Raw genomic sequence first — 19961 nt, 5'->3', positions numbered from 1 at the left:
ATGGGAAACCTGGGGTAACAGCTCAGCACTCAAGCACAAACAGTCTAAAAATGTGGGGGAGTTAATGACCACAGGGCCACCTTCAGCCATGAACAGAAGCCAAATAATAGATGCTTTCCCAATTTTTCATCCCCTGGGAAGTTTTGAGATTATTTTTATGAGACTCCTTGGAATGTCCAATGGAATGGTTATGTAGGCACCTCAAGTGATAGACAATCAAGAAATCCTCTTAGCTGGCTTTTTCTGCTTCCATGTTAGATCAATTCCCAAAGTAATACCTGCACATACTCCTTGTCTCAGGCTCTGCTTTAGAGACACCTAGGCTAAGACAGTGCCTTCCTAAGAGTCTGCCTCTGATTCAACATACAGGTAAAAGGCTGAATACAGCAAAACTAAGAGGCAGAGTTTAATGTTCCATCTCGCCTCTGCTTTTTGCTTCATTTGAACTTGGCACTTGAGATCAATAGTTTTATCAGATGAGAGAACAGGTAACAGGATCACAGCAAGAGTTGGAAGGAAAGTATCTGGGATAGCACAGCAAACACCGTGCTCATTTTATACCCATGCAAACAGGTTCACAAACGTGGAATGGCTGGCCTAAGACTGCAAAGCTGAGGGCTGCCCAGTTGCTTATGTGCCAGTGTTGTGAACTCAAGGATGATTATTAATCATTTATTGAATGCTTATTCTGTGTCATGTAGGCGTGGCACAGGGAACCTCTTCTAAGTGGTTCACTTACTCCTCACAGCTAACCTCGGAGGGTAGAACTTACCATACTCATTTTACAGACGAGAACTTCACGGATCAAAATTCAGTCATTGGCCTAAGGCCACTCAGTCAGGTAGTGGTGGTGCTGAATTTGTGAACAAGAGCCGGAGCTCCTCACCGCTATGCTACATTGCCTAACAAAGGAGGTTCAGGCTATGATGCACATCTTTGTAAGTGGTAGAATCAGCAAACTGGGGGTTGGGGGAGATAGGGTACTGAGAGTGTGTGTATATATATATATATATTTCTTATTTTTTCTTTTTTTTTTAAGAGCTGCTTTGTGTAATTTATAGGACAAGGAGGTAGGGTTGAAAAGACAATCATTAAGACTGACACGGAGATGGCAACTACATTTTCACAAGCACACACTGTGAACTTTACCTTACTATGTCTTGTCATGACTAGTAGTTATCATTCTGATATTCCAATGTACATGGGAATGAATCCACTTGGCAAATTCATTTCTACTAAAGCTCTTCATTTTTTGTTTTTGAGATGGGGTCATGCTTTGTCAACCAGACTGGAGTACAGTGGCATGATCCTAGCTCACCGCAGCCTTGAACTACTGGGCTCAAAAGAAGCTCTTCGTTTTTAATTTAAGCAAATATTGAATAAATTTAATTAAATGTAACAGTAGCTATTATAAAAAATGAACTTAAATACAAGTAATCTGATTTATGTTTTATTGCTTACATACGAATTGCACAGTGAATTTTTACATTTCAAAAACTAACTTTAATACAGATATAAGCACGAATAAGACAAATTAGTTCCATTTTCAGACAGGAAGAAAAACATTTTGGGTAGGGAGAAGTGAATTGCTGGTAAAGTGTAGTACTATTATTCTAAAAGATGATGAGTTCAGAAGTATTAAGGAAGTATGTGTGTGTGTAAACTCCAATAACAATAAAACTCTGTAAGTGGTCATGGACAACACGAGTACAGGAGGAACATTTAAATGTTAACTGTTTAATGTCATGAAAGAAAGAGTGATACAAGCAACTCGATACAGCAAAAAGAGAATGATTAACAATTTATTGAGTTTCATATATCTACAAAAATATAGCAATACAGTGAACTTCACCAAACCCTAAATGTTCAGTACCTGAACTGGCTACACCACCATGTGCACACCCTGTTCCTGCAGAATCTCCTGCAGATATGGGAGAGGCAGCCAGTGAACAGAACCATTTCTTGGGAATCCTTGTCAACAAGACCAGTTCAGAAATCCACGATATGAAGAAGCCTAGTGTAATTTAAAAACAGTAACAAAAACCCCGACAAAACCCAAATCAACAAAGACCAAGATAAAGGTGTGACCAACATTAATTGTAATGGTTTTCCTTTACATGCAACACATGCATTTTAAAATCACTAAGAAACACGAAATTTTGTAGAGCAAAGTTTGTGTTTCACAGAAGTGCAAATGAATATTTTATTTTTTATACTATTAAATTATATATATATTTCCATACAAAAGCACACAGTGTTAATCTATAAAATGACATCCAAGTGGATGATGATTGTTTTTGCATGTCCCCCTGCTTAGATTTTTTTAAAATATAGAGTCAAAAATTAACATCCTTCTTTAAAAATACAGAAGGAAAAAAGGGCAATAAAAAAAATACAACTTGGCTTTACTGACTGGTGTAGCATTTTACCTGATCAAGAGGCAAAGTTCCAGTGACAGCTGCCACAGGGCCCTTCAGTCCTCCAGCGGTAGTGACTCCACTGGCACTGTGAAACAAGTCTTGCTGATCTACATTTAAGAAGCAGCCCAGGATCTTTCAGTGTCATTTCATAGGTTTCAATGACTAGACTGGTTTTCAAGATGTTGCGCTTCTGTTTAAGTATTCAGAAATTTTCAAGTATGCTTGTCCTATTATCATTTCCTTACTTTTTTCCGTTTCTACTACAGGTGCCCAAATAGCCATAAACACAAACATCCCATTCTTCACTGCAATTTTTTAAACAAAAACAAAAGCCAAAAATTAAACTGTCTTCTAGGCTACAGTTTTTGATATGTATGCTGTTTTATGTAAAAAGAAATGGAATCTGAAAAGATAGAACTATAAACAGGTGACTTTATAAAAATGTCCTAAGACAATTTTCTGAGTTACAAAGAAAGCTGTTCATTTTACCACGTGATAGAATTCACTAAGATGTAAGTACTTTTATGGGTCTGTCAGTGTATGTGTAGAGTGCACCTGTGATCTTGGTAGCTGAAATCAAAAGCAGCTTAAATTGACAAACTTTAGCACACTTGATTGTTAAAACACAGGCAGCTTTTCAAATATGATATAACTGATTCTAAACAGATGCGTACAAGTCACAGTTCAAATCTTACAAATTAAAAGTCCATCTGGAGAATTTTTTGACTATGAGGATCTAAAACAATGCACAATATACAAATGTAAATCAATGTACTCTTAATGGAAATCAAAATGTACAGACTCTTCACAGGTGAACTAATAGCTGTTTTAAATGTCTTTCTTCTGCACTAAATATATATCTCATTTAATTAATGGAGCCACAGCAAAATACTACTATAATTTCAAAGCACAGCCTGTAAACTAATACATCTTATGATGTAAAAATATTGCACAGTTTGGTACTCCAAGAGTAAGCTCTACACTTCTCAAGCAGAATGGTCAAACTCTTGGCAGGAAACACAGTATTACAAGAACTGGACAATTTAAAGTATGGCGTTTTTAGGGTCATATTCGAGGAATGCTATTCAACAGATGTCCTATTATTGTGAAGATGAGGAATGCCTATCACACATTATTACAGTAACTGAATAGCAGGGTGCCTATCCCAGCTTATCTAAAGCATGGGGACAAAAAGCCACCGAACAGTTTTGCAGCCCCAGGACTAGGAATATATTTAAATGTATCTGCCTTTGCAGAAAACAACAACAAAAATTCTACACCTAAGCGGCTGTGTAGATGTTTAAGAGAGAAACAATTTATACAGTTTCAATCCTCTGAAGGCTTACTTTTGAAAAAACATTACATTTGTGAAAAGTTTAAAATATACTACTTAACAGTGGAATAAAGTGAAACCAAAACATGTTCAACTTAAAAGGCAACAGGAACCTCAAATTAACATGACATAAATCTATCTTCGAAAGTACTTGAAATTATATATAGCTCCAAAACTTCTAATATGGTATGCCAAGCATTTGGTTAAAGATATGTTCCATCATTATTTTCAAGAAGTATGTTAATACACATTAGGTAAACCTTGACAGCTCAGCTTGGCCATAATTTTTAGGCTTTACAAATCATATGCTGAGGTCTTCATAAGCCAATCAGTACACACACAGATCTGGAAACTTCATCTCATAGACTGGGACAGACTGGTATTGGGCATGCCCAGAAGTAATGGTCAGTGTTCCTGATGGACTGGGAGGAGGACTGTAAAAGAACAAAAGAACATGGTCAGCAAGTGTACTCACAAGCTGTTAGAGTCACCGAGTATTCTGTTTACTATCGGCAAATATCAAAGTCAGACTCCTCAACTACAGAGATCAATGACATTGTAGTTACTGGCCAGCTACAAGGCTGCATGGGAAACAGACCACAGTAGTGTCAAACTGTTTTTAAGTCTAAAGCGGACATTTTCCTTGGAAAATATGTATATATAATTTTAAATGCGATTATACTCTATACCCATTCTTGTAAGCTGCTTTGTTTCATTAGTAAAAAATTATTTCATGTATACAGATATTATGTTTTTGATGATAGCATGGTATTTCATTATACAGATATATCATACTTGATTTAATCCAGAGAACAAATACAGGTTCATTTTCACTTTTTCATCATAATAACGTTAACAAGTCTGTTCTTATACATACATAATTTTATTCTGACTGGTTGTCTCCTTGGTTTATAGTCTTATGAGCAGAATTTCTCATCAAAATGTATTCAAAATTTTGACTTTGGTACATATATATAGCCGGAATACCAGCAATTTACACTTTCAGCTTTTCAGTGTACCTTTTACACTGTTACAAATATTAGATATAGTCAGTCTTTTTAAAACAGCTTTGCCAAGCTGAGAGGCAGGAGGTAATTCTTTCTTATTTTCATTTTTAACTTATGTTACTATTAATGGCAAATATCTTTGTAGTATCCATTTTAGGTTTCTTTGAAAATGTAAACTGCCTATTTAAGTCCACTGCCTCTAATCCTACTCAGATATTTTTCTCTTATCAATTTGGGAAACTAACCTTTTGTCATATGATATAAATGCTTTCCTCCAATTCATTATTTCTCAACTTTTTTTGTTGCCAAATGCTTAAAAACCTTACCAAAAAATCAATTATTTCCTTATAATTTTTAGTTTTTGAGTTATGCTAAGAACAGCGTTCCCTCTATGTCAAGATTACAAGAAATACTCCTGTATTAATTCTAGTGTTTTTATGTATTTTTCTAAACAATGAGTGAAGTTGTCTATTTTGGTAAAAGCAGTGAAGTAGAAATCTTGCCCCAACCCTCTCTCACTGGTCAGTAGTGTTTAGCAGTTGTCCAAACGAGATTAACTCAACAGTTGCTCTTTTCCTTGAAAATCTGAAATCTTATCTTTACCACAGATACCTTCTATACTTGAATTTTCCTCTCTTCCACTTACCCATATGCAGGTCCAACCTGATGTAAGCACCAAAGATCTGTCATATGTTTTTCTACCAAGCAAGGCAAATGCTCCCTTGTTTCTTTCTACAGCATTTTCCTGACTGCTTTTGCATGTGGATTCTTTCACATTGCCCTTAGCATCATTTGTTCAAATACTTAAAAAAAATTATCTTACTAAAATGATAGCTCAATCTACAGAAAACGGATGTCTATATTAACTTCCTATTCAAGAATGTTTCCATTTATATAAATATTCTTAAGCATATCTCAGAGATACATAGTTTCTTCATTTAAGTCTTATAAAGTTCTTTGAATTTATTAGTTCATGGTTAAGAATGTTTTCATTTTAATTAATAAATGCACAGATATTAATTTCATATAATTATTTTTAACTGTAAATTATCCTCAATTGTTAAATTATTCAGTTGGTTTTCTTCTATTTTCCTGATATATCTATTTTTGGTAACTAATAATAATTTTGGAATTGTTCCAGTATTTACAATACACTTAAATTTTTTATTAAGGGATAATTTTCACAGAGTGAAATACACTGATCTTAAGTGTACTGTTTGACAAAAATTGACAAATGTATACACTCATGTAAATCACACCCATGTAAATCATAGTCCAAAAGAGATAATGAACACTTTCTTTTTTTTTTTTGAGATGGAGTTTTACTCTTGCCACCCAGGCTGGATTGCAATGGTGTGATCTTGGCTCACTGCAACCTCCTCCTCCCGGGTTCAAGAGATACTGAACACTTTCAATCACCCTCAAAATGTTTCATGTCCCTAACTAGTCAATTTCTCCCCACTCTGACATACCCATACACATACATCTACATGCAACAACTATGTTCTGATCTCCATCACTGAAGATTAGTGGTGCTTGTTCTTAAACTTCATGTAAATGGTCTATACAGGCTCTATGAACAGTCCAACAAACTGTCTTTTTATGTCTGATTTCTGTTACTTAATATGTTTTTTAGATTTATCCCAAAAATTGTGTTCCTTTTTATTGCTGAATAGTATTTCATTATATTATCATCATTAGTCTGTTCTTGTGATAATGGACATTTGGCAACTATGAATAAAGCTGTCATAAACATTCACATGTCTTTTTGTGAATATACTCAATTCTCTCATTTTAATGGGCACAAAGTCATATCCTGCTATTTAAATTTGCATTTCCTTGTTAACTAATGCTTTTAAACACTTTTACACATGCTTATTGGCGATTCAAACATTCCTTTTGTAAAATGTCTACTGTCTTGGCTATTTTGAAAATTGTCTTTTTATTTTTCCGTTGTAGGGGTTCTTTATCAGATATCGGTACTGTGTATACTGTATTTTCTCAGTTTGTGGTCTGCCTTTTCATTTTCTTACTGGAGTCTTTTAAGGGTAAGTTTTTAATTTGGATGAAGACCAATTTACCCATTTTGTTTAGTACTCTATGTGTCCTAAGAAATCTTTTTGCTCATTTTAAGTTTGAAAGGACTCTTTCCTATGTTTTGTTTTAGAAGTTTTGGTTTCAGATTTTACGTAGACATTGATTACCCAACTTAATAATTAATGTTTGTGTTTGGTGGAAGGTAGGGATTGAGATTAGTATTTTTCTCTGAGGTTATCTAGTGGTTCCAGGACATTTGTTTAAAATATTTTCTTTTCCTCATTAAATTGCTTTGATTCCTTTATCAAAAATCACTTAAGTTTTTGATAGGACTCTCCATTCTGTTATCTTGATCTCTCTGTGTATTCTTATATCAATAATGTCTTCACTTCTTTGGCTTTAAAAATCAAGTATTGAAATTAGGCAGTGTAAATTCTTCAACTTTATTTTCCCTTTTCAAAACAGTTAGCTACTCCAGGTCCTTTGTACTTTCATCTGAATTTTAAAATCAATTTATAAGTTTTTACAAAAAAAAAAGTCTGTTGGGGTTTTGATTGAGAATTTATTGAAGCTACAGATCAACTTGAAAGAAACAGCATATAAACAATATTTAATCCTTCAGTCCATAAACATGGTATATCTCTCCTTTGTTTAGGTATTCTTTAATTTCTCTCATTCACGTTTTACATTCATAACAGAAATCTTACATACTGTTAAATTATGGCTAAATATTTTTTTAATGCTGTGCTTAAAAATTTACTCTTGCAATTATTTGTTGTTAACATATATACAACTGAATTTTGAATACTGACCTTGAATACCTTGAATCTTGTGACCTTACTAAAATTCATTTAATTCATGTATTAATTATAGTAGGGTTTTTTTTTTTTGTCTTGGTTACTTAAGATTTTCCACATATACAACCATGTCATCTGTGAAAAAATAAGTTTCATTTCTTCCTTTCTCATCTTTATATTTTTCCTTTTTTTTTTACTTTACTTACCTAAGACTTCCAATTCAATGTTGACATGGTGAGAGTAGACATCCTTGACCCAGTTTTAGGTGAAAGGCATCAGACTTTCACCATTATATATAACACCAGCAATAGATTTTTTTGTAATTACTCTTTATCAGATTAAGTTCCCTTCTATTCCAAATTTTCTGATAGTTTTTGTCTTAAATGAACATTGAGCTTTTTCAAATGCTTTTTTTTCTGCTACCGGTGTGATCATGCAACTTTACTCTCTTAATTAATGTGGTGAATTTTGCTGACTTCCTATAAGGAATCTAATGGGATCCCTTGCATGAGCAGTAGTTCACAATAGGGTTCCCGCTCCTATGAGAATCTAATGTCGCACTGATCTGACAGGAAGCGGAGCTCAGACAGTAATGTTCGCTTGCTCGCCGCTCACCTCCTGCTGTGGAGCTTGGTTCCTAACAGGCCATGGGCCAGTACAGGTCTCTGGACTAAGGGTTGGGGACCCCTTTTCTAGCACATATTGAATATTTTATTCTGATTCTCTGTTCTTAAATTTTGTAAATGAGTGATTCTCAACTTAGAGAGTGTAGCAGATATGGGAGGGAAATGTCTAGAGTAAGATATATAATGACAAAAATGTGCTTTGCTTATCAAAGCAGAAAAAAGACTGAAATAAAAAAGCAAGCTGCCTAGAGCATTTACCTATCTAATATTAATATAATACAGGGTTGAAGCAAAACAGACTTAATTAATTAAGCTAAAAATATAAAAGATATGGCAGATACAGAAAAAATTTCCAGAAGCATAGACATCTCTACCGGCTGCCTCTCACAAAAGCAGGTTTCCACGCTGCCTCTCCTTCCTTCAGGTGCCACATTTCTTATATATGTATAGACACAGGATAATCAAAGAGCACAATAATTCACAACAGAACTGAAACGAATATGATGTAAAAAAGCTAAAGGAAAGTTCAATAATTCAAAAGCCATCTGCATAGGTAGACTTATTACTGCCCTGAAAAGAACCATGAGGCTGACATATTAAAATGCAGTTTCTGCAGGACAAAACGATTCAATATGAGAAGGACAAAGCGATTCAATATGAGCAATTTCCTAATTAAGCATAACATTAGAATATGGGTCTTTCAAATTACCCAGATGTCCTTATGAGATCATCAGGAAGGAATGAATAATCTAAAAAAGCAGCTAAAAAGCTAGAGGACAACTAGTCAAGAAAGGGTATCAGACTCTGCCTAAAAAACAGAATCACTATTAAGTAAAGGATCACCTATATGATCTTATGTTAATCCTGAATGCAAAGCATTACTTTAACATCATAACTTAAACATAATGAACCATAAATTCATAGAGGTCCGACAGTTTCTATTCGTGTATGTATGTTATTGCTACTGTGATAACAAAACCCTTACCGTATGGTGAGTTCCAATATTTGAGCAAGTCTATCATGAAGCAAATTTGCCTGCAAAAAAGAAAAAAATGTTAAGAACGGATTATTTTCTAAGTATCTATATATAATAATAGCAACGTAATTTAAGAGACAAAGTGTAATTGTGACTATTAAGCTGATTAATTATTAAGTACACAATGCTTTAACGTTTGGTTTGATCTGTCTTATCTATTAGAATTTAATGTAAGGGTTGTATTGTCTTTTTGTCCCTTTCCTAGTCTCAATGTTAAAAACAAATCAACAAACACATAAAATACCTGCAGCAAAATCATGGAAAACCACTGGAAAAAACTATCAAAAGAATAACAATCACTAATACTTAATTTGGGAAACCAGTTCCACCATTTCCATCAGCTTACATCACACAAAGAAATTATTTAGGCCTCACAGATATGCCTTCAGAGTTTTCAGTCCTTATCAGATATATATTGCTGTGTTCTACTGATTTGACTAAAGCTTGGAACTTATCAACCAATCCCCAAGTAAGAGTTTCCACAAAACAACAGTCCACCCACAATCCCTTCACTATTTGTTCACTTACTTTGGATTCACACTGTGCTGCTATTTCTTCAAAAGGTGCTTTCTGAAATTTCTCTATCACAAGACGCCTCTTTTCCTTTTCCTGTTCTTCCATTCCACTGGTATCTATATAAATATTTATAAAGACTCATTAAAGGGAATACATAATGTCACAGAACCCAGTCAATAACCATTAAGAGCTAATGATATATCATCCAAAATTAAGGGCAATTTACAGGGCTACTTTTATAAGAAAAAAATAAAAAGGCCTAACATCCATGAAATATCTTAAGGCTAGAAAACACATGCACACACACACACACAAAAAACAAAACACAAAAAAACTAAGGGTTAATACTACACAGCACAAGACTCCCTTTCATAGAATGCCTTTGTCTCTCTTACCAAAAAACAGCAAGGGAATGGGAGCTTCCTACAAGTCAAACTACTTCACGGTCCTTCCTGAAGGATGATTCTTTTATATAACAATATTCTTGTATATATGAGGTACTACATAAAATATTTGCTAAACTGAATCTTGGTACTGAGTGGAATAACTGAAATACGAACGGGGTCATTTGGAACCATGTTGTTGTAGCCTTTTCCATTTATTTATCATAATTTGGGAAGGAATTTTCTTGGTCTTATGATGATGTATGGTCTGGCCAAAGTTTGTGGGAAAGTAAATTAATAAATGTCTTCTTTTATATCACTGCCATAATTGTGTCTATTTGTTCAGGAATATGACCCTGATGGGACAAGACAATTTTGAAGCCTAAAACATGTAGCTAAATAAATGATACATTTCTATAGAAGCCAACAAGTTTTTTTGGTTTTGTTTTTGTAATGTCCCCTCTACTTATTCTGTCACTGAAAAAAGCAGCAGATAAAGATAAGTTAAATATTGGTAGTACTAACAAGTGCAAAATATCTCACCAATTGCTTTCTTTAATGCTTCAAAAGTGATTTCTTCAGTGTTACTAACCTAGAGAAAAGTGATTATAAGTGAAATCGAGAGTTAAAAAGGGTCAATATAAATACCTTTACCTAGTTACAAGTCATCTAAGAAGTTTTTCAGATTTGTTTTCTTCTTTGTGTTGGTCTGAGCTGTGATTATACTCTGTAGTACCAAATAATCTCCACTTTTTCACTGGTTCTAACAATGGCCTACTGCAGTGGTTCCCCAAAACAAGTCTATAGATTAGCATTAGACTACAATAATTAACATACCCTAGGCAACAAAATCACCCTTGAATTACAGAACTCAGTCTCCACTACGGTGATGCACAAGAAGATTTGAGTCCCACTGACTGAACACTGTGCTGTAAGTAAACGATGCTCTGAGACAGTGAAGGCTGAGATTATATATAAATACATTTTTAGACAAGTGATAAAAAACAACTAAGTACTCTACAGCCTCTATAATTTTGGTACCACACACAGCTTACAAATCAAAAGTAAAACTAGGATTTTAAACGATTTAAAAGTAAAAACCACTACTTCGGGAAGTATTTCTCTAAAGTCAATCACCAATTTATAATCTCTGAACCTATCCTTTTAACTTATGTCTTTCAAGTCTCTCTTGCTTTGAGATATGTAAAAAGGTATGAAAGCAAGTGCTTTAAAAAAAAAGTCGGCCGGGCACGGTGGCTCAAGCCTGTAATCCCAGCACTTTGGGAAGCCGAGACGGGTGGATCACGAGATCAGGAGATCGAGACCATCCTGGCTAACACGGTGAAACCCCGTCTCTACTAAAAAATACAAAAAACTAGCCAGGTGAGGTGGCGGGCGCCTGTAGTCCCAGCTACTCGGGAGGCTGGGGCAGGAGAATGGGGTAAACCTGGGAGGCGGAGCTTGCAGTGAGCTGAGATCCGGCCACTGCACTCCAGCCTGGGTGACAGAGCAAGACTCTGTCTCAAAAAAAAAAAAAAAAAAAAAAAGGCAAAAATACATTTTACGGCATCAGCACATTTTTAGGAAAAATAATATATCTAGTTCCTATAGTATCTCTGAATAAAAATTAAGAAACGATACATGGGTACTTGCCTGGGAATCTGGTCATCCCTAATTTTAGCTCATGAGCTTCTTTTGCTAAGTCTAAGGCAGCAAGACTAACGAAAGCAAAAGACTTCATTCTCTGCACCTTAGCTTCTCTGTAATACAAAGGCTTTAGCTGGAAATCAAGCAGCAAGAGTTCCACTCCCTCAGTTTTGCTACTGAGGGTTCATATTTCTAGTTGAAGTCAGATTAAACTTGGGAATCTTCAGTTGTTTTGTTCTAGATATTTGGAGCAGACATACAAGATTAGGCACTGGCTGGTCAATTATTTGTACTTATAAGCATTCTAGTACTTCAGTGAAAAAAAGAAATTGCTTTTGTTCTTAGAACTGGCTAAGAGCTTCTGACTTTTGAGATACAACTCCAGTATAGGAAAAAGAACATGGGAGAAGTTAGAAGCCAGCATTCTTGATATATATAATTTTTACTTATTACCTGTCAATCTCAGATAAGTAAAGAGCTAAAATACCTTACCCTATTAACTCTTCTCTTTTTGTCTGTTTGCCTTAATTCAGATAATTATGATGCAGCTTCCTAGCATCAAGAACCCCAAACTCATGCCATCAGTGTTCACTTTTTTTCTTTTTTCTTTTTTTTAACATCTCCTTTCTTTAAATCCCTTCAAGTCATTTGTTGGTCCTATTCATTCTATTTTAAAGTAGAGTACTCCTGCCCTCCTGCCCCTCTTTGTTACCTCCAGCCTGGCTACTCTAGATTCTCATTCCATCAACTGTGGACTATTACAAGGATCTCCTAACTGCCTCTACCTCCAGTCTCTTCTTTCTAATTTAGCCTTGTCACACTTGAGAGATTCTTTTTATGAAAGCACAACTCTAATAATGACAGTGACTAAATTTTGGTGTTTACCTACTTCCTATGAAGTTACACACGAAGCCCTCAGCCTGGTATACAACTTTCTCTAATGTTGCTTCAATCTTATCTCCCACTTGTCCCTTTTGTGAATCTTTTTTTTTTTTTTTTTAAAGACTAACTGCTTTATACTAGCATTTAATGATTCATGTTTTTATATACCATAGCTGGTAAATACAAGCTACATACTTTATTTGGTGATCTACCAAACTACAATCTGTTCCAACTCTAGAGGAAAAACTGGTTATGTTGGAGTTATAGAGAAGTGGTGCAAAGGCACTATCCTAAAGGAATTTCAACATTCCCTTTATAATCTATGACTTTTGCTTTATCTATGATCTATAACACTAACCTAGACTATATAATGCCCTTGGGCCTACATAAAATCTACCATTCATCTTTTTCTAACTATAGTAGTTGCTATGTCACTTCCACAAATATCATAGTAATTTGATAGCATCTAGCACCACAGTGTGACATAAAATCTACCATTCATCTTTTTCTAACTATAGTAGTTGCTATGTCACTTTCACAAATATCATAGTAATTTGATAGCATCTAGCACCACAGTGTGACTAACATTGACTAGATGCTAGCATACACACAAGTATCTCCAGTTGTATCTGGGGAAAAAAGACAGGAATACATGGATATAAAACAAAGATCTGTTATTTGTACTAGAATAAACAACAATCTTTTGCAGTCAACCAGTGACTTAATTTTGTACCAAAAAATTTAACATATACTCAAAATTTAATATATATAACATCCTACCCATGCCCTTAAATAATCAAGCACTTACTATAAGCTTTTAGAAAGAAGAGTAGTGTGATGATTTCAGGTTTTACTCATATCAATTATGCATACATAAGGAAGCAAAAAATCATGGCTATAGTGCTTTATTCTATTAGTCAAGCTGATAATTTTATCTCGGGAGACAGAGATGCCTCTGTTCTATTTTAGTCATTTATCTTCTTGAATATGTTAATTTAAATTAGGTATCGTTATAAAAATGTGTGTATGCATATATATGTATATATATACACGTGTATATATGTGTATGCATATATGCATATATATATGCATATATACACACACACACATATATATGCATTGGGAAGCATTCCTCTAAATTTAGTCAACCACCAATTTATATTCTCTAAAAACACCTTTTACCTTGAGTCTCTCAAATTCCCCTCTTGCTTTGAGATATGTAAAAGGTATAAAATCAACTGCTTTATGATAAAAATATCAGTAATACATTTTATGCCATGAGCACATTTTAAGAAGAAATAATAATATACATCTTTTTATCTATGGCAAGTTTTAGAAAAAGTTCACCAAATGATTCTCAGTAGGCCAAGGTCGGAATTGCAAATGTTAGAACTGGCACATCTCAAGTGGACCAGGTATTTCAATAGACTAGAGTAACAATTTGAGTTTAGGGAAACAAAAGTTTGTGATGGTCTCCATCTAAACAACTTTCTGTCTCTCTTTTTTTAAATTGTAAGTTTAAAAAGCAAAAGCAAATACATCTGAGGATAAACTAGGATTATACATACAAATTATAAATAATTTTGATCAAATAAAAAAGTTATTTTTTTATGAGCAATTTTCTTATCTGAGTCATTGTAAGAAAACAGTTTGATATTTTGCTGCACCATTAACTGGTAAATATCTATTTGATGTGAATTTCTCCTGTCCGTTATATGAAAGTAACTAATTAGTTTTAGCCTAGAAGATAGTATTATTCTGTCTTCCAGTATTTGAACAAACATCTCTAATATCCAAAAGCAGATTCCACAATGGTAAATGAGTCTGAAACTCAAATGAGCCTAAGTAAATGTGATACTAAACCATACTTAACTTTTCAGATGCTTGGTGTGAGGCATATTTGACTTAGGAATGAAAAACAGCCGGGCGCGGTGGCTCAAGCCTGTAATCCCAGCACTTTGGGAGGCCGAGACAGGCGGATCACGAGGTCAGGAGATCGAGACCATCCTGGCTAACACAGTGAAACCCCGTCTCTACTAAAAAATACAAAAAAACTAGCCGGGCAAGGTGGCGGGCGCCTGTAGTCCCAGCTACTCAGGAGGCTGAGGCAGGAGAATGGGGTAAACCCGGAAGGCGGAGCTTGCAGTGAGCTGAGATCCGGCCACTGCACTCCAGCCTGGGCGACAGAGCGAGACTCCGTCTCAAAAAAAAAAAAAAAAAAAAAGAAAAACAACAGGATCTTGTTAAAGTTAATAAAAATATTAACAGACTTTTAATGTAAGATTTGTGATAAGAATCTTTCCCCTACACTGGGTCTTTATGCAAATGTTTTTTCAGTTGATTTTATCAAAATAGACTGACTCTTTCCAACAGTTTCAAGTGTTCTCCACATATTTTTGAAAAAAATAAGAATAGTTAACAAAAGGAGAAAGGTGAAAATACCAGTCTATAACATATAGTGTACTCTTAACAAAATTAAGTTTATAAACTAACACTTTGGATGAACTTCTTCCCTAGAAAGGTAACAGTGGCAAATTCATAATCATTAAAAGGACAGAACTAGCAAGATACTGTTCTTACTAGTAAGGGGTGTATAAATTAAATGGCTCTGAAGAAAGAGGTGAATTTAGGCAAGGTGGTTATTAAGCCTTAAATTGGTAAGAAACTTTAGCCTTAATGCGTTGAGTTTCAAAATGAACACTAAATGCTTCTTCAACTACTCTTGATGCCGTGCTGATAATTTCTTAATAAAACTGGTAACTTCTATGTAATGGGGAGTTGAATGGCATAGAAAACGTAAGTCAGTTGGCTGTACTCTGGCCACCAAATAGGTTTAATACCTGAAGACAAATAATAGGAATTGGAAGTGGGTAGCAGGGAGGCTTGAGAAAGCAAAAATTCAGATAACTTCCTTTCCCTTTCCCTATATGGATATTCTTTCAATTATGCATAGTGTACCAATGAGAAATACATACTTCAGAAGGCAAACAATGGATAAACCACAAGGTGGAGGTTGACTTGACATGCTGGCATTTTGGCATTTTTATTTGACTATGAAAAAATTCTCTGGTGATTTGTGTAGAATAAGTCCTAGAGAATACTGGCTACTTTTTCCCCTATAACTCAGGAGGGTACACTCTTGTGCTCTTCTGAAACGGGAGGAGAGCATGAAATCTATGTTTTAATAAAGCCACAGTCCTTACAGAGTACAAAGTTCACTAACGCAGCTTAAACTACATCCTTACTATCCAAAATAATTAAAACATTGTACCTTATAGATGAACTTTTAAAACTTTTTAAAGGTAGTGAGCATTTGGCTTCACATGAGGATGTATAGTTGTATTTATTTCTGTAATTTGCATTTCCTAAATTTTTTGAAATAAGTAGGATCTAGACAGCCCACTAATTTAATGACAGGCTTTGTATAAAGTTTCTTACAAAAAAAAAAAATCTTATACTTTACAGTTCCTTTATTACACTAAATTATAATGTGAAATCTGACAACATCGTAACATATAATGTTAGGTTTATATATCTTTACAGACAGCTGAAATGAGTTCAGTAAAATAAATTATAAATAAATTTAAAGCTAAATCAGATTAATTTCTACTAATAGCTTAGTTGATTTGAGGATAATTTAGAGTTGTATTTTCTCCTGTTTGAAAGTGTGGATGGCAAAAAATTCTTTTAAATGATGTCTACCAAGACAGTACTCTACCATAAACTTTCAGTAACTTACCACATCATCAGAAGGAACATTGTTGGATAAAATATCCACCTGAATGGATACGGTGTCCACAATGCTTTTTCTTCTAGAAAGTCGATCTTCATCTAAAATAAAATTGTTTTCTTCCCGTTATTTGTTAGAAATGTTATGTTGGTTTTCATTTATAAACTCTACTTATCTCAGATTTCAAAAACTGTCAAAAAATTAAGACAGTTTGTCTTTTTTGTTCCTTCTAAATACATAAAGCAGTGTGTTCTCACACTTTTACATTTCGTGAAGCAGATTAAAAAGTAAAATTGATGGGGTGAACTGAAATAAGGTTATCAGATTTTTATTTTTCAAAAAGGGGCATTTAGGACAGCAACATCAACAACCACTACCAAATAGTTTAAGAAAGCAAGTCAGTGTAACAGCAAACGAAGGAAGTACATAATCTAAACTTAATACATTTATCCTAACTCAAACCTGACAATATTAATATTGCCCTTATCTCTCTAATATTTTCACCAAACAGTGAAAGCTGTCAACTAACTCTGGTTCTAGGATGACAGTTTGGGAAGCAACGTCTAAAGGTGTTTACAGTGCATTACAATTTGTGGACTGAAAGAAATTGCTGTTTCAATTAGTATCTCCTTCTCCAGCATTGTCCGTTCAGTCATCTCCATCAGCTGTTGTTATTTTGCTTTATAGCTGACCACTTCTCCAGAGAGATGTTGTCTTTACCTCAGTGCTCTAGCTAATCTACTTTTCTGCCCCCAATTCATTTGTACAGTCTGAACAAATTGCTCTGATTTTTCACTACTGACTATGCCGAAGCCCCGTAATTATAATCCCAACCCCAATCACTCTTCTGACAGCGCTTTTAAATAAAATTCCAAGGTCTCCCAAATCACTAAATTCAAAAGCTATTCCTAGCCCATTTTCTGCTTAACCACTTCATGAACATTTGAATTTGTTAATCATAATGTCCTTATATACATTCTTTTCTACTTCTGTTTTTCTACTTTAGCATTCAATACTCAACAAATCTAGGAAGTAATTAGAGACCCTTTTAGGTGTTAGGGACAGTCTGAACAGATATTACACATCCTGTGCAGTTTACAGTTTAACAGGAAAAATATACAATAAAATCACACAAATTATTAAAGTGTGATGGAGAGTACAGGATGCTAGGAAAATATCAAATAATCACGATTACAACCGAAAAAAGGAAGTCACTTTGTGTATTGCAATATATAGAATTAGAGGCTTATTCAACCCTTGGAAAGCCAAGTAAAAGGCTAGCCATCGGATATTCTCAGTCTGCAGCATGGAGATGGTAATTCTCAAGAAGCTTCTGGAAGCTGCTAGTCTGATTTCCACCCATTTGAATGCTACACTGTCTTTCAAAGATAACAGTTTCTCCTCTTCTACTTGCAAACTGTTCTGAGTGCTTTTCATTGGCAGTCTCTGATTCTGAAAAAACATAGTTCCCAATTTTTCCTTTACGATGCAGAAGAGAATTCAGGAAGGGTGACAATGATGCCAAGTTGGCTACCGTTCTCCCAGTCCTAAAAGGAATGTACTCACCCAGGTCACATCCCAGGACCTCTAACTCTCTCAGAGAGTTCCCAGGTACTATTAGGGTTGCAGCTGGCACCTAGTAGGTGCTCTATAAACACTTGTGTGACTGAGCAGGATTCTGGTGCCTCCTTTTCTGAGTTCAACATTTCCAATTTCTTATTAATCAATTCTATTTGACATGTTCTAAATCCAATTCCGCATCTCTAAATAAGCGATCTTTATCTCCACATTGTCCTATTTATTTTCAGGAGTGCCATCTTTCAAAATCTTCATCTTTTCTTACCTAAACTCTTAGGACAGTTTCAAGTGGGTCTTCCTAGTATGTTTCTCCCTTCTGTACTACCAATAGAGGTATTTCAAAAACATATCATTTTCAGTCCTAATTAGAATTGTTAAACAAATGCAGCCCACTGCTTAATGCAGTTCCCAAGGTTTTCTACCTCACTGCACATATTAAATCATAATGCATGCATGGTACACAGAGATAAATGGAAGGGCCTGTTCATATTGCAGGCTCAGACTGCCCCAGGCCCTCTACAGCTACCTGAAGAGCAAAGGAGAACAATACCCAGACACACCTATAAAGTTCCCCCAAAACAGTAGGGAAGTTCAGGTCTAGAATCAGCCCAACAGCACAGATACTGTAGCGTCTGGCAACACTTCACTGTTCTCTATTTTTTCCTTCCTGAGACAGTGTCTCTTCTCTGTCACCCTGGCTGGAGTACAGTGGGTGATCAAAGCTCATTGCAGCCTCAAACTCCTGGGCTCGGGTGATTCTCCCACTTTAGCCTCCCGAGTAGTCGGGACTACAGGCACGTGCCACCATGCCCGGTTAATTTTTTTTAACTTTTAAGTTCAGGGGTACATGCGCAGCTTTGTTATACACATAAATTTGTGTCAAGGGGGTTTGTTGTACAGATTATTTCATCACCCACATATTAAGTCTAGTATCCATTAGTTGTTTTCTGGATGCTCTCCTTTCTCCCACCCTCCACCCTCCAACAGGTCCCAGTGTGTACTGTTCCCCTCTATGTGTCTGTGTGTTCTCATCATTTAGCGCCCACTTGCAAGTGAGAACATGTGGTATTTAATTTTCTGTTCCTGTGTTGGTTTGCACATGTGTATATTCATTGCAGCACTACTCACAACAGTAAAGACATGGAATCAACCGGCTAAATTTTTTGTTTTAACTTTTTGTAGAGACAGGGTATTTTTTTTTTCTCAAGCTGGTCTCGAACTCTTGGCTTTAAGCAATCCTCCTACCTCAGTCTCCCAAAGTGCCAGGATGACAGGTGTGAGTCACTGTGCCCAGCCTATGCTCCATCTTTCTAATTCCATTCTGTATATACTGTGATTTTACTTTACTGAAGAAGCAAAGATGGACGAATTAAAAGCAATCAGCAAGAAACTGGTTTCTCTCTTACTGACTACTCCTCTACTCTAAGGTAGCCTTCCGTGGTTGTAACTAATGTTGTTAGTCAATATTATAGTTTTCCCCTTTCTGGGGATGGGACAGGATTGCAGTTCCTGTTCTCTCTGTGGTTAGGGGTTCTGTAATAAGTCCTGGCCAATACAATATGAGTAACGTACCAGACAGTGGTGGCTCCATCGGCTTGAATTCCAGAATGTGGATGATGCATAGTTATGTACAGAGAGTCTGAGCAATAAATAAATCTTTACTGTTTCAAACCATTAAGAACTTGGGGTTGTTTGCTACTATAGCATAACCTAGCTAGGGTTTCTTAACATTGACACTATGGACATTTTGGGCCAGATAACTCTTGTTGTGGGAAGCTGTCCCTTGTATTACAAGATGTTCAGCAGCATCCCTAGCTTCTACGCACTAGATGCCAACAGGCCTATCCCATCTCTCTCCGGCCCAGTTGTGACAACTAAAAATTTCCTCAAGATTGCAAAATTCACCCTTAGTTGAGAACCAGTAACGCAGTGCATCCTAATGGCAGACTTTTCTACAATTTTACCTGTA

General features: G+C 35.3%; 1 protein-coding gene across 1 annotated transcript in view; it reads right to left on the bottom strand.

Annotated features, from left to right (window-relative positions):
- Positions 1 to 1480: 1480 nt before the first annotated feature.
- EFR3A (EFR3 homolog A) overlaps positions 1481 to 19961 on the bottom strand; it is a 97062-nt gene continuing 78581 nt past the window's right edge. The window contains exons 17-21 of the mRNA XM_026454564.2: positions 16424 to 16515; positions 10699 to 10747; positions 9785 to 9888; positions 9206 to 9255; positions 1481 to 4187 (exon numbers count right to left, since the gene is read on the bottom strand). Coding sequence (XP_026310349.1) covers positions 4082 to 4187; positions 9206 to 9255; positions 9785 to 9888; positions 10699 to 10747; positions 16424 to 16515 — 401 coding nt within the window. The 3' untranslated portion in view covers positions 1481 to 4081. The remainder of the gene's footprint in view (positions 4188 to 9205; positions 9256 to 9784; positions 9889 to 10698; positions 10748 to 16423; positions 16516 to 19961) is intronic.

The sequence above is a fragment of the Piliocolobus tephrosceles genome, chromosome 7, assembly GCF_002776525.5.
Source record: "Piliocolobus tephrosceles isolate RC106 chromosome 7, ASM277652v3, whole genome shotgun sequence".
Lineage (NCBI taxonomy): Eukaryota > Metazoa > Chordata > Mammalia > Primates > Cercopithecidae > Piliocolobus > Piliocolobus tephrosceles.
The sequence above is the reverse complement of the archived record's forward strand: the minus strand, read 5'-3'. Positions and strand labels throughout refer to the sequence as shown.